Source organism: Sinocyclocheilus anshuiensis, unplaced genomic scaffold (genome assembly GCF_001515605.1).
Source record: "Sinocyclocheilus anshuiensis isolate Anshui unplaced genomic scaffold, SAMN03320099.WGS_v1.1 scaffold998, whole genome shotgun sequence".
Taxonomy (NCBI): Eukaryota; Metazoa; Chordata; class Actinopteri; order Cypriniformes; family Cyprinidae; genus Sinocyclocheilus; species Sinocyclocheilus anshuiensis.
Window position 1 is genome coordinate 24,846 of NW_015536513.1, and position 14,139 is coordinate 38,984.

Below are 14,139 nucleotides of genomic sequence, written 5' to 3' on the forward strand. Positions count from 1 at the left end.
CTTCCTGACTACAGCAAACTCAGAAGAAAAGTATTTACGATCTGAAACAAAAAGGCACCCAATGTCTACTTCCTAGGTAATATTTACATTATTTACAATTAAATCAAAGGGCAACACACTTTCAAACAAATGACAAAAAAAAAGACAAGGGCAAATCGATAGCCTTATAAAAAATAATAATAATTAAAAAAAAGGACATTTTCCAACAAGGGAAAAAAAAAATAAAAAAAAATCACTAACCAGATTATAGCAGTTTGTCAACTTTAAAATAGATTCAACATCTCAAATATACCAACTCAACTCTCCCTCACTTTCCAGCATCCTAGGAGCATTTCAAAAGGTGCCGGTCTTCAGGTGAGAAATCAGCATGTGCACCTGAGTACGTCCAATTAGGGGGTCTTAAATCAAAGAAACTCACACCGGTTTGAAACTTGAGAGCGAGTAAATGACTTTAATTGGGCAAGCCGTTCCGGACAGATGATGTAGGACATATGCGTAGCGCATGCGCTGGTGAGAATATGGTCTCGCAAGAACCAACGTTTGTTAACAGGAGCAAAAGAAGCAAAGTTTCCTTACTTTAGCAAAGGAAAACCAGTCTCCTCTTGGCTTATGTCGAAATCCTCCAACTTTTTTCTTTACACATCCTTGTTTTGTACTTCTAATTCGTGACCAGTGTTTTTTTTTCTCATTGGCACACGCGCTACGCATACGTCCAACGTCATCCGTCCGGAACGGCTTTCACGTACAACAGTTAGTGCAAACTAGAGAAAACAGTTTATAGCGTTTTAAATATGGATATTTTTCTTACAAAAACGCATCAGTTCGTTACAGGATGCCTTTATTCACCCCCCAGAGCCATGTGAGGCACGTTTTATTATGGATGGATGCGCTTTATTGGACTTCTTTTGGATTGTTGAACAAAAACACCCACCCACAAAATAAAGCTTGGAAGAGCCAGGAAATTTTGTAATGTAACTCTGGATTCGTCTGAAAGAAAAAAGTCATATACAGGATGCATAGGATGCCTTGAGGGTGAGTAAATTATGGGCTAATTTTAATTTTTGGGTGAACGAACCCTTTAACGGTAAATGTACTAAACGTAAACATTTTCTTCAGTGTGATGCCTCATGTGAGTATTAAGTTTTCTTTGGATCAGAAACGTTTTCCTCAGTGACGGCATGTGAAAGGATTCTCTTCACTGTAAATTCTCACGTGAATTTCAAGGTTTGCCCACGGTTTTCAACAGTGATGGCACAATGAATTCTTCACTCCGATACGAGTTATTACATGATTCTTGTCTGTGAAACTCCTTCCGCACTGACAACATAAAATCCTTCTATCGAGTGAATCCTTGTCTGGCTCAAAGGTTTCTCTCCAGTGTGAATTCTCATGTGGCCTTTGAGGGTTCCGTTTTGAGAGAAACTCTTTCCACACTGTTGGCAGGTGTAAGGCTTCTCTCCTGTGTGAATTCTTATGTGCCTTCGAAAAGCTGTTTTTTTACTGAAACTTTTTCCACATTGTGGGCAAGTGTAAGGTTTCTCTCCAGTGTGAATTCTCATGTGGTATTCAAGGTTTCCTTTTAAAGAGAAACTTTTTCCACATTGTTGGCAGGTGTAAGGCTTCTCTCCTGTGTGAATTCTTATGTGGGCATTAAGAGTTTGTTTACGTGTAAAACTCCTTCCACATTGAGTGCATGTGAAAGGCTTCTCTCCAGTGTGAATTCTCATGTGGATTTCAAGGTCTCCTTTTTGAATGAAACTATTTTCACACAGTTTGCAGCTGTAAGGCTTGTCTCCAGTATGAATTCTCATGTGCCTTTGAAAGACTGTTTTTTTAATGAAACGTTTTCCACATTGTTGGCAGGCGTAAGGCTTCTCTCCAGTGTGAATTCTCTTGTGGACTTCAAGGTTTTCTTTTTTACTGAAACTTTTTCCACATTGTTGGCAGGCGTAAGGCTTCTCTCCAGTGTGAATCCTAATATGGACTTTAAGGTTTCCTTTTTTACTGAAACCTCTTCCACAATATTGGCAGGTTAAATGACTTCTAGCTCCTCTCTTTTGAGCTCTTTTGTGTGAAGTCGTTTTAGTCTGTGAGGAACTAAACAAATTCTCTCCAGTTATGAAATCATGATGTTTCTCGTACTGAACTTTGTCTTTCGTTTCATTCAGTTCTTGACTCTCCTTTTTCAGCAGCATCAGGTCTAAAGCAAAAAAAGACCAATACAAGTTTTTTAATGACAAAGCAAGACATCACATTCAGGCATGTAAAGGATCAAAACCAACATGCTGTATACTACCCACTAAGCTACTGAAAGAGGTGTTGCCTGTAATCCTCTATAGCAGGGGTCACCAAACTTGGTCCTGGAGGGCCGGTGTCCTGCAGAGTTTAGATCCAACTTTCCTCAACACACCTGCCTGGAAGTTTCAAGTATACCTAGTGAGACCTTGATTAGCTGATTCAGGTGCGTATAATTAGGGTTGGAGCTAAACTCTGCAGGACACCGGCCCTCCAGGACTGAGTCTGGTGATCCCTGCTCTATAGTGTTAACTGAATGAATGAATGATGCATTTATATAGCGCTTTATTGTGTATTGTTGTACACCCAAAGTGCCTTACAATCATATGAGGGGGTCTCTCCTCAACCACCACCAGTGTGTAGCATCCACCTGGATGATGCGACAGCTCACCACACACCAGCTACAGGTGGAGAGGAGACAGAGTCATAGAGCCAATCAAGTGGTTGGGGATTATTAGGAGGCCATGATTGACAAGGGCCAGTGGTGGCAATTTGGCCAGGACTCTGGGGTTACACCCCTAATCTTTTAACGTCTCATCCGAAAGACGGTACTTTTTGACAGTAGTGTCCCCTTCACTATACTGGGGCATTAGGACCCACACCGACCATAGGGTGAGCACCCCCTACTGGCCTCACTAACACCTCTTCCAACAGCAACCTAGTTTTCCCAGGAGGTCTCCCATCCAGGTACTAACCAGGCTCAACCCTGCTTAGCTTCAGTGGGCAACCACTATTTGCTTTCTTTAGGAAATGGCCCAAATATTTCTCAAGCTGGCAGTTATCAAACCCGTAACGAAAATGCTTAATTAACTGGTTAATTATAGACGGATCTCAAATTTGCCATTTATGTCTAAAATGTTAGAAAAATATTGTCCTCTCCATATTTGTGAATAATTTCAGTCAGGATATAAGCCCCATTGTAGTATAGAAACTGTACATATTAGAGCTACTAATCACTGTTTTTTTTTGTTATATAATCATGGCTACATTAGGGATGGGCGATATCTTATCATTTGCGATATAACGGTAAAAATTCTACCCACGATAAGGATTAGTATTTCCACGATAATAACGATAAAGTCTAGTGGTTGACATATTCCTGTGTGCGACAGTGCGGAGTGACATCGCGGAAGGTGGACGTGAAATTCAGGAGGTGTTTATCGATAAATGAGGAGCTCCTTCTACAATCTGGAACTGGTTTTGGTTAAGGCTGTACAGTGCACAAAAAATTGGTCTGAATAAATGTACTACAGTAGCATGTGTGCGATACAGTTTTGAATGTGTATGAGCCTGTTTACAAACCTGTTGTCCAACAAAGATATCATTTATTGACATGCTTTTTCTCCAAATTAACTTAACATAGTTGAGTGTTTGAAATAACTTCTTTTTGTGACCAGACATGGTTTCATATTACAGAATGATAGTATTATATACAGTGATAAAGACTATGTCGATTAGCATTGCATTATAAATACACTTTCCAAATACCCAAGACTGATTGAAGAACAAAGATAAACCATATATTTTGTGCAATCGTATGTTTGTTTTCAAGTTTCATCAGATAAATTTCATCAGTAACAAAAAAATGTCATCAGTAAAAAAACCCTCCATTGTGCGTTTTATTCAGCGATAACTGGATACCCTTGTCCACATGAAGGATTTCATGATTAAATCCTTATATTTCATTGATACTGTTTCTTAAATATGAACAAATTGTTTATTCAATGTTCCTTTTTTTCCCCTCTCTTTCTATGGTCAATTTATGAATGAACGTGGACGTGAATCTGCCACTGTGGAAAATAATAGAATAACGAGAGGTTTTCTTCACGGATTTCAATTTAACATGCGAAGTAAACTGAAGTGTTGAACAGTTTTATTGCCTTCTCTTTTTTGATGACCTTTGTCAAAACAAGTTCCTGTTTTTTTAGGACATTATAGAATAAATTTTACCTTGCGAACTATTCCTTGGAAACAGCCAACAATAATTAACCTGTTTAATCCCAATTGTTTCCCAGACATTAAAATATCCAAATGATGTGTTATTAGTAACCCTTTGAAATAATCAATAATTCGTTTTTGAAAATTTTTTGGAAAAGTGGGATAATGTGTGTACTACATTAACATGTTTCTGCAGTCAAAAAATTGTTATATATCTTATCCCAGCTATTTTAAGCTGTTTGATCACATTCTGTAGTTACTATAAAAAACCCTTGTACAACACTGATAGGAATACTGAAATAAGACAAAAAAATACAAGCATCAACATATTTCAAAAATGTTACTTTTTTGTAACATATATCAAATTTTTATATTAGTGCTACCAGTATTACAACATCAATATTGTAACTTATTTGTAACATTTGAACTTTTAATTTAGTGCAGTATTTTGTCATTGCAACATTTTATTTAAATTTTCACTAATAACTGCAATTGGATTTATATGTAAACCTAAATTCAGTTATCCCACCGGTCACTATTGTGACCCAGATGTTTACTCATTCTATGACCACACTCAACAAAACTGAGTGAATCTATGTATTAATACTAGTGCTGTCAATCGATTAAAAAAATGTAACTGATTAATCACACATTTTTCTGAAATTAATCAATTAATCGCAATTACTCCCACACAACATTAAAGTTTTTAAATATTCTTTTATATTGCAATAATTTCATATTCAATCTACAAATTATTGTAGAAACAAAGTATATATATTTTTTAATTTGTTTAATGCCATCTTTTTTATGACTGAAGGCAAGTATCACTGACAACAACTGTCTCTATGAATTTTTTCCCCAATATTTAACCATTGACTATATTACAGTATAATTGAGAGCTATCAGTTCAACATTTATTAGACTTTAAAAAATAACAACTAATTTAAATGAACTTAAAACAATCTTCACATAAACCCATTAAAAGTCATATTTACCTGTGCTCTTCAGCAAACAGAAAATATAATTTAATAAAGTTATCAACACTAAATTCTAAATTAAAAAGAGATAAAGCTTAAAACTACATTAGTTATTGATTTCCTCTTTTTTTATTTTGTTCTTTGATTCACACACATCACAGTAGCTGGTTATTAGGATATTTTGGCTGCTACTTTAAGAGCTGCCGCTGCTGAACTTGATGCAGATCTGATACTGCTTTAAATGTGACTCATAAATAATAAATACTTACATGCAGTTAAGGCATCTTTAATCGCTATTTTTTGTAACTTCGTGACTTGACGATATAACCATGACACTGCATGCTTGTAGTTTCTTTCGTGCATTGAAATGAAATGATAGACTACAGTGCGCGCTGCCGTATTTGTGCGTGCAATTGAAGAGTACATGCTATGCGCCCAGTATAACGGCAGACAGGAGCGGAAAATTCGTTTTTACTGACATATGGCCTGACAGCATCTCATCTGACCAGAGTTCAGTGATGTTCGGAGAGCTTCTCGTCACCTGTAACGTTTCCGCACGCGTCTGAAAAGTCTCCTATTTGATGTGATCGTAAAGACGTTCTGCCTCTGAATAAACGTTCAGCAGTTGTGAGTGAGGTGGCCAAACCTAGCTCCGCCCTTGCGTTAACTGCATTAAATATCTTATGCGTTAAACTGAAAAAATGTATCGCCTGCGTTAACGCGCTAATTTTCGACACCACTAATTAATACTAGACACCAAAAGTCCCCGTGAAATCAAAATTAAAGTTTTTTTTTTTAGGTGTTAGTATCAACATGTTATTCTTAGGGCTGGGCGATAATTCGATAATGATAATTATCACGATATAATTTTCCTCGATAAAACTACATGAAGAGTTCCATAAATGTTCGATATATTGTTTATAAATGCGCCAAAAGCAGAACGAAACAGCGCGACTCATTTGAATTCCGCCACACGGACTGTTTATCCGCGCGGATCAAAGTTCAAACTGCTGCGTGGCGCGAGCTCACTAGAGTAGATGCGGTTACTCGCTCACGCGAACATTAAGCAGCACTGTGAGATCCAGTGTGAAGCACTTGAATTCAGCGATGAACACAAATGACTCGGTGAGTTAAACACGTTTAAAGCCAAACAGGAGAAACACTGTGTGCAACGAGACAGTCAGAAGGCTTTTCAATCTACAAATCGCCATCATTTACCATGGATTTACTGTAGTTACACTCACTGCACCATGGTATTGTGGCAGAAATGTGGGATATTCACACTGAATTTTACTAAAAGAATAATTGTATATAATTGTAGTATGTATTTGTGATTAAGCCATAGCATGTGTGCATTTATACTGAATGTTTTTAGACTACTGTTTTTCATACAAATAGACTACCTAAAAACCATATAGTTATATTTGTACCATGGTATTGAGGTGCTATATGTGTGGTTTTAACTGTTTATCATTATTTAAATGTATGCTACTATGGGAGACCAATGCTTAATTTAATAAATAAATAAAAACCTGGTCAGAATAAATTTAACCATATAAAACTGAGGTTGCTACAATTTTTCTCAGATGTTACTGATTTTGATAATGAACAAAAATTTACCTCTGCATCCTAACTCAAGCTACTATCAAATGTGCATTTCTAAGAGACAAAAAGTGATATTATTATTATTATTATTAATATTAATATTATCAGGCAACCCAAACCTGTTTCTTGATTTGAAACAATATCACTCATTAGAACATGCAGAAACTAAGAAATAAATTTTTCTATTTAGATATTTATTTTGTTAAGGAAAATTAACGGTCTGGTTTCTACAACTTTCACTTTGGAGAAAAAATCTGGCTTTAAACTTCAAAGAAATAAAGATTTGACATTTATTGTGATAATTATCGATATCGACTGATATGAAAACAATTATCGTGATACATTTTTTTGGCCATATCGCCCAGCCCTCGTTAGTCTTAAGGTTATCTACAAGCCAGTGTGCTCCAAAACAGTGACAAAATTCGCATTTAGAAGATATAAGCATTCAAAGCTTGCAGTTCGTCACTTCCGCCAAAATGGACCAACGATTTTTTTGACATGACCTCGCACTTCAGCTTCTCATCAAATCTTCTGACCAATCAAATGCTCTCTAGAATCCGAAGCGCCCGCCCCCTGCACTATAAATAGACGCTGAAGCGCCGGCTGAGATCGGTCACTTGTTCACAGGATTTGTACTTTCTGTACAGTGAATAGCACGTAGTGCACTATATAGGGGATAGGGAACAATTCAGACAGTGTAAATAAGCTTTACACTAGGGCAAAAGGAGTCTGGTTTTGTGCTGTGTCACGCTAACCGCCGCATCGCGCACACACAGTCTGCTCCGGTCCAGAGACACGATAGCACGGAGTGGATCATATGCGCGAGTCGGCGCAGAACACAAAACGTATCGGACCCATTTGAATTCTTACACAGAATGCTATATTTTACAGCAATATGGATGAGATTGTGGCTGTCATACCCTGTCAAATGCGGCTTTACGGAGCTCAACGGCTCTAGCCCAAGCTGTGATATAAACAAACGCTATTGGCTATTTAAAAAGGGGGCGGGGCTGCTTGATATGTCCCGCCCTGTCTTTCTGTTTCAGTTAAACTGACCACGTTCGACTTATGACGTACTGACACAAAGTTCAAATGATTTTAAACGGCCTCTTGGTCACGTCTGGTGTAGATGCGGTGTAAGAACGGCGGAACGCCGGAACGTTAACATGATGAGCAAACATCAGAACATCATAACGGTTCTGTGTTTTAGCGAGAGATGATGGTGTTTCACTGACGATAGATCAAAGAGAGATGGGCTTGTATTTGATACTGCGACTAACATGATGGCCTTCTCCGTTTGCCGAAAACATGCAAAGGACAAGAACCTCAACAACTTGTTTTCTTAGAGACAAAAAAAATAATTTTACTCGAAAACATTAATGAACGTTTGATTCATAAATCAATAAATGTTTGTTGTTTTTTTCTTTAAAGTAAAGTAAAGGACAAATTAAAAACATTGTTTAGTCATTGTAGTAGTAATAACTGTCTTTTTGCAAAAAGAGTTTCATGGCTGGTAAAAAAAAAATTTGGCTGGTAAATTTTCTCACGTCACCGGCCATTGGCAGGTGTGGCAAAAAATTTGTTTAACACCGTGTCCTAACTACACGCGAAGCGACAAGTTTACAGCGACAAGCAATTTGGGTGCAACACCAGACGCAACGTGACAGAATCAATCAAATATCACAGCCAATTAAAAGCATGTGTGGACGGGCTCTCTGTGGAAGCGCACTGCTCTTGCAGCGAAAATGGATACGTTTATAATCTAATTCATAAATATTAACCCTTTAACTGTCCCCCCCCCCATTTTTTAAAAATAGGCATGAAAGTGCACTATCCAAACTTAAACTTAAATTGTTGTAATTTATGAACACTTTGGAATACAGACCTAAAATCAGCAGATTATTACAAAAGTGGAATTTTGTCAAAAAATTTACAGTATAAAAAAAGTTATATAAGTTTAAATTTACTGTAAAGAAAATGCACTAATTTCATTTTATATATAATAAATATTTTACATAACAGGTTTTACTCTAAAATTGGTATAAAATTAAAGCCATATGTCTAAATAAGTTATGTTCCAAATTTGAAGTTGATATGAAAAAACTTGAGGTTCTTGTGAGATTGTATGGGGAAGTCGTGGCCTAATGGTTAGAGTCAGACTCATAACCCAAAGGTTGCAGGTTCGAGTCTCGTACCGGCAGGGATTGTAGGTGGGGGGAGTGAATGTACAGCGCTCTCTCCCACCTTCAATACCACGACTGAGGTGCCCTTGAGCAAGGCACCGAACCCCCAGCTGCTCCCCGGGCGCCGCAGCATAAAAGGCTGCCCACTGCTCCGGGTGTGTGTTCACGGTTTGTGTGTGTTCACTGCTGTGTGTGCGCACTTTGGATGGGTAAATGCAGAGCACTAATTCCGAGTATGGGTCACCATACTTGGCCACGTCACGTCACATTTTTTAAAAAGATTTTATTTTGGGGGCGTTATACCACAAACAGCCACCGGGTGCCATCCAAACTCCATTGATTTTTTTCCATTGAGATTATCTACGGTCATATAGTTTGTATGTTGTTGTTCCAGCCGTGATGTCGAATAGAAACCGCTTCTAAATTAGAAATTTCGCGTGTCGCGGCTAGTTAGGACAAAACTCAGATTAACATGGAAAAGATACCTTTTATCGCGTGTCGTGGCGTGTTAGGCCCTGCCTGTAACGTTTCTGTGCTCGTTTGAGTTTCGCCTGTTGCTGAGGTGAAGTTGGAGTGTGCGTCTGAGAAGTCTCCTATTTGATGTGATCGTAAAGACGTTCTGCATCTGAATAAACGTTTATCAGTTGTAAGTGGGGTAGCCAAACCTAGCTCTGCCCCTGCGTTAATTGCATTAAATATTTTTAATGCGTTAAACGGGAAAAAATTAATCGTCTGCATTAACACGCTAATTTTGACACCACTAATTAATACCATAGACTGTATAAAAACATGGACGTAGTGTCCGTGACGTCAGCCGTTGGTTTCTGAAGAGAGATTTTTAAGCTCAAAGTGGGCGGAGCAGGCCGCCGCCATCTTGGCAGCATGTCACCGCATGTCACGCCCGGATAATCGAAAATGTGCAAAGAGGCGGGAGCAGGTTGCTGAAACCACGCCCACCTAGCTCGACGGTGGTGACAGCAGCGGCAATCCACCTGTCACTCAAGTGGCCACACCCTTAATTATGCAGAACTTTAAGGCTTAATATAATTTAAACGGATGAGTTATAAAAAATTCACCCCCCTCACAGTTGTCATGAAGGGCAAAATTAGCTATACAGACCAAAATAATTTTTTGAACCAGGCTGTAAACGTTTTTTTTTCTGCTGTAAAGTTAGGCATTTTAACATGGGGAGTCTATGGGATTGACTGCCTTTTGGAGCCAGCCTCTAGCGGCCAGTTGATGAATTGCAGTTTTAGTCACTTCCGTGTTGGCTTCACGAGAGAGAGCGGGAGGTTGCCGCTTGATTAATACTAGACACCTTAATGATAATGTGTACCAAAAATCTTTGTCATATGTTAACTTAATAGGCTATACTAGCTTTTTCTAAGTTTTGATGCAGTTATCATCTCAAGGTGCAAACAGGAATTAAACTGCTTTGGTCATGTGACAATTTGCACTAACCATGTGAAACTGCGCATATTTAATTGAGACCCTTTATTTTTTTCCATATTTGCAGGAAGTGCACTAAAACATCAGTCAGTAAAGTTTTTAGAGCTTTATCAATGAAAACTTTTTTTACATTGATAAAGGGGATTAAATGGGTTAACCTTTACCTGTAACTACAGCACAATCTCCTCATTTTATCAAATCACATCTGTTCATTTTACAGTCCTACTTACTCGCCTTTCATTTAGACTAAAAATCCCTTTCATTCGGGCGAGGAAGCTGGTGTTTTGAGTTGCATTTGCACATCCTGTCATGCTGGTGACTTTATGCCACTGCAATATTATTAATCATCATTCATTTAAATGATCAAACACAGGAGTGATCAAAGAAAGTTCAGGAGAAGAAACACTCATCCTAGATCAACTTCTGATGATACATTTACTACGGAGCTTGATAGAAGATATGAAAGTCACAACTGATGTTTTCTTTAGTGCACAACTGAAGTATTTGAGATCAACTGTTTGTGTTGCTCAAAACATGAACACTTTGATTTTATGCTGCTGCAGTTCATTACGAAGTTTCTGGCCACTGAGTGTATTATTTGTTCACCAAAGATTTTTTAAATTTAGAACAAAGATAAGCAGCATGTAGTGACTCTACCAAGCCGTGTCAGCTTGGAGAAATTATTTATTTATTATTTTATAAGTTGGCTGGTGTTTCTGACACATGACTATTTATTGCTTGTAATGAACATTTACTGTTATTTACATGCTCATTTGGTAGTATAGCACTTCTGAGGACAAGCAGGGGAAAAAAATCACTTACAAACAAAACAAATGTCAAATTGAAGTTTACTGTTACACAAAATAATGGTTTTGTTTAAGCTACTTCTCGATTTCTGTAAAGCTGGACATTTTAATAAGGATGAAATGAGTGAGTTCAGCTTTGAGAATGAAAACGATATTTATATTCATAAAGGATCAATTAAGTTAGCGTTATCTTACATGAATTTAATGTTTTAACATTTTTAATTGTCATGCTTTAACAAATTAAACGAAGTCAATTAATTGATTATTTCATTGCAAAATTTTCATGAAGTTATTCAACTTAACATTAACTTAAAGTTAAACACAATGATAGGATATTCAGACATTTAAGTTATTTAATAAGATTTCATACATCAAGTTAACTTATATAATTACAAAACTTTGTGAATATGAACAATTATATAAACAATCATTTGAAGTTAAGGTTACATGATTAACATATAATATCATATTTCAAAGGAAAGTCGGTAAAGCAAAAGAACGATAAAACAGTACTCAAAGGAGAAGTTAAAGGAGGCAGTTGAGGAAGTAAAGGCAGGAACAAGTTTAAGGGCAACAGCAAAAAAAATTGCCATTCCCCACACCACTCTACAGGACTATAAAAAAATGAATATTTCCACAACCAACTTCATCCTAATTCGGCCCTGACACCTGGAGAGGAAGAGGCTCTCCTTTCCTTTATATTCTGGATGGCAGACCATGGCTTCCCAGTGACAAGATCCCTTGTCAAAGTTCTGGCTGTTGGGATCATTAAAGAGAGTGGCAGAACCGAGACCACCACCGTAAATCTAGAGAAGGGGCCAAGTGATGTGTGGTGGTCCAGGTTTAAGGCCCGCCATCCAGAATTGGCCTCAAGGACGGCAGATTCCCTGGACAGAGCCAGAATCCATGGTGCTACACCGGAGGCCATTGAGGCATTCTTCAAATTGTACGAGGTCCTTTATGTGAAGCACAAGCTGGAGAACAAGCCACATCTCCTCTACAGTTGTGATGAGACTGACTTTGGAGACAAGCCTCGGTCCAGGGAGAAGGTCCTGTGCCAGACTGGAAGGAAACATGTCTATCAACAGCAGCAGACGAACAGGGAGCACATCACGGTCCACTGCTGTGTGAATGCAGCCGGGGACAGCATTCCACCCTTCATCATTTACCCCGGCTGCCTCCCAAGTAATGCCTATAGGCTGGATGGGCCCCCCAACGCCCTCTATGGCATCCAGGAGAAGGGTTACATGGACTCCGAGCTCTTCCTGAAATGGCTCCACCATTTTATCAGATATGCTCCTGAGGGGAGACCACTAATTTTAATCATGGACCAACACGAGACACATGTCTCAAAAGACGTGATCATATTCTGCAGAGAAAACAATAATGAAATATTCTGCCTACCTGCCCACACCACACACATACTACAGCCCCTGGATATTGCGGTCTTCAACCCACTGAAGACTGCTTTCTCCACCATTGGTTTCCAGGATGGGTCTGGTGTGAAGGGACATTGTTGTGGGGAAGAAGCCGCTTTCAGCTCTCCTCAAACATGTTTACCCCACTGCTATCACAGCCCAAAACATCAAGGCCGGGTTCCGCAAGGCTGGCATCTTTCCTCTGTCTAGGGCTGCTGTGGACACAACCCAGGTAATTTTGACATTAATACAAAGATAATTCATCCTCTAAGCTACTTCCATTTCTTTTCAAGTGTGTTAATGAGTTTTACATACGTTTTATTTTCTTAGGTGGTGAGTGCTCCCATCTGCAGATGGAAGTGACACCACACCATCCAGCCCTGCTGGTGTAATCCCAGAGAGTCTGACTAATGTCCTCATGAGTCCAGCCCTGGAGAGGAAGGAGAAGGTGAGGCGTCGCATTCCGTTGCCAGCCCGTGTCGTCACCAGCGACGAATACTTCGACCTGCTGGTAGAAAAAGAAACTCAGGAGAAAGAGAAGGAAGAAAAGAAGAGAAAGCGCAAGGAAGAGATGGCAAAGAAGGAAGAAAAAAGACAAGCCCAGGAGGCCGAAAGGCAAAAGAATCAGGCACCTCCTCATACTGAAGATGGAGAACACTGCGCTGTCTGCTGTAAAGTGGTCCCACCTGGCTCAGGAGATGAAGCCATTGATGAATGGGTCCAGTGTGATCTGTGCCATTTGTGGTTCCACTTGGAGTGTGCAGAAGTGGAGGAAGTGCCAGACACTGACTGGCTTTGCCATAAATGTTGTCTGTCCACATAAAAACACACGTTACACACACACACACCAATGTAAATAGTGCACACAGAAAATGAACAGGTTAATTTCTAGTTATGGTATTTTTTTTTAATCAGTTTAGTGTTAAATGTAAATAGTTGTAAACACACACACACACACCTGCATCCTGATCATTTGTTTTGAAGTTTTCACATTGGTTAATCATTAAATATTTTGAATCAGTTGAAATTGTTTGCCCTTCTTTGTCTTCAGAAAGATATGGTAACGTTATTCACTAATGTTTCACATGATTCATGCTTGACCCACATGCCATAATCAATATCACGACACAATCAGGCCTAGCTCGCATGGAGCTTATTAAAACAGCAAATAACTTCCATTTTAAACAAATAAAAAGGTACTCACCTTTCTTGTTCGTTGAAATGTTTTCTTCAGTTAAAATAAATAGCTCAAAGTTGATCCGTTAAATGTCCATTTTTGTTGTTGAAATCAAAGTATGCGCTCTGTACGGAACATCATTGTAGCCTGTACGGAACATCTTTAACGCTTATCATCTTTCGTACACGTGCGGAGGAGGTACTTTTCCCCACTTTTCTCAAAAACTATTGGTCCAAAAGACATCAATCAAAGTGTGGACTGTGCAATGGGTATTCCCCCAGAGACATGCTT

The 14,139-nt window shown here is 38.6% G+C and overlaps 1 protein-coding gene across 1 annotated transcript; it reads right to left on the minus strand.

Annotated features, from left to right (window-relative positions):
• Positions 1-1,026: 1,026 nt before the first annotated feature.
• On the minus strand, positions 1,027-10,747 carry LOC107692166 (gastrula zinc finger protein XlCGF8.2DB-like). Its single transcript, XM_016491124.1, has 2 exons — positions 10,678-10,747; positions 1,027-2,200 (listed from the first exon to the last, which is right to left on the minus strand). The coding sequence occupies exon 2, from the start codon at positions 2,193-2,195 to the stop codon at positions 1,284-1,286; it is 912 nt and encodes a 303-aa protein (XP_016346610.1). The 5' UTR covers positions 2,196-2,200; positions 10,678-10,747; the 3' UTR covers positions 1,027-1,283.
• Between the last annotated feature and the right edge of the window lie 3,392 nt (positions 10,748-14,139).

Excerpts from the sequence above, each read along its gene's own strand:
- LOC107692166 (XM_016491124.1), bottom strand. The coding sequence starts at position 2,195 with ATGCTGCTGAAAAAGGAGAGTCAAGAACTGAATGAAACGAAAGACAAA.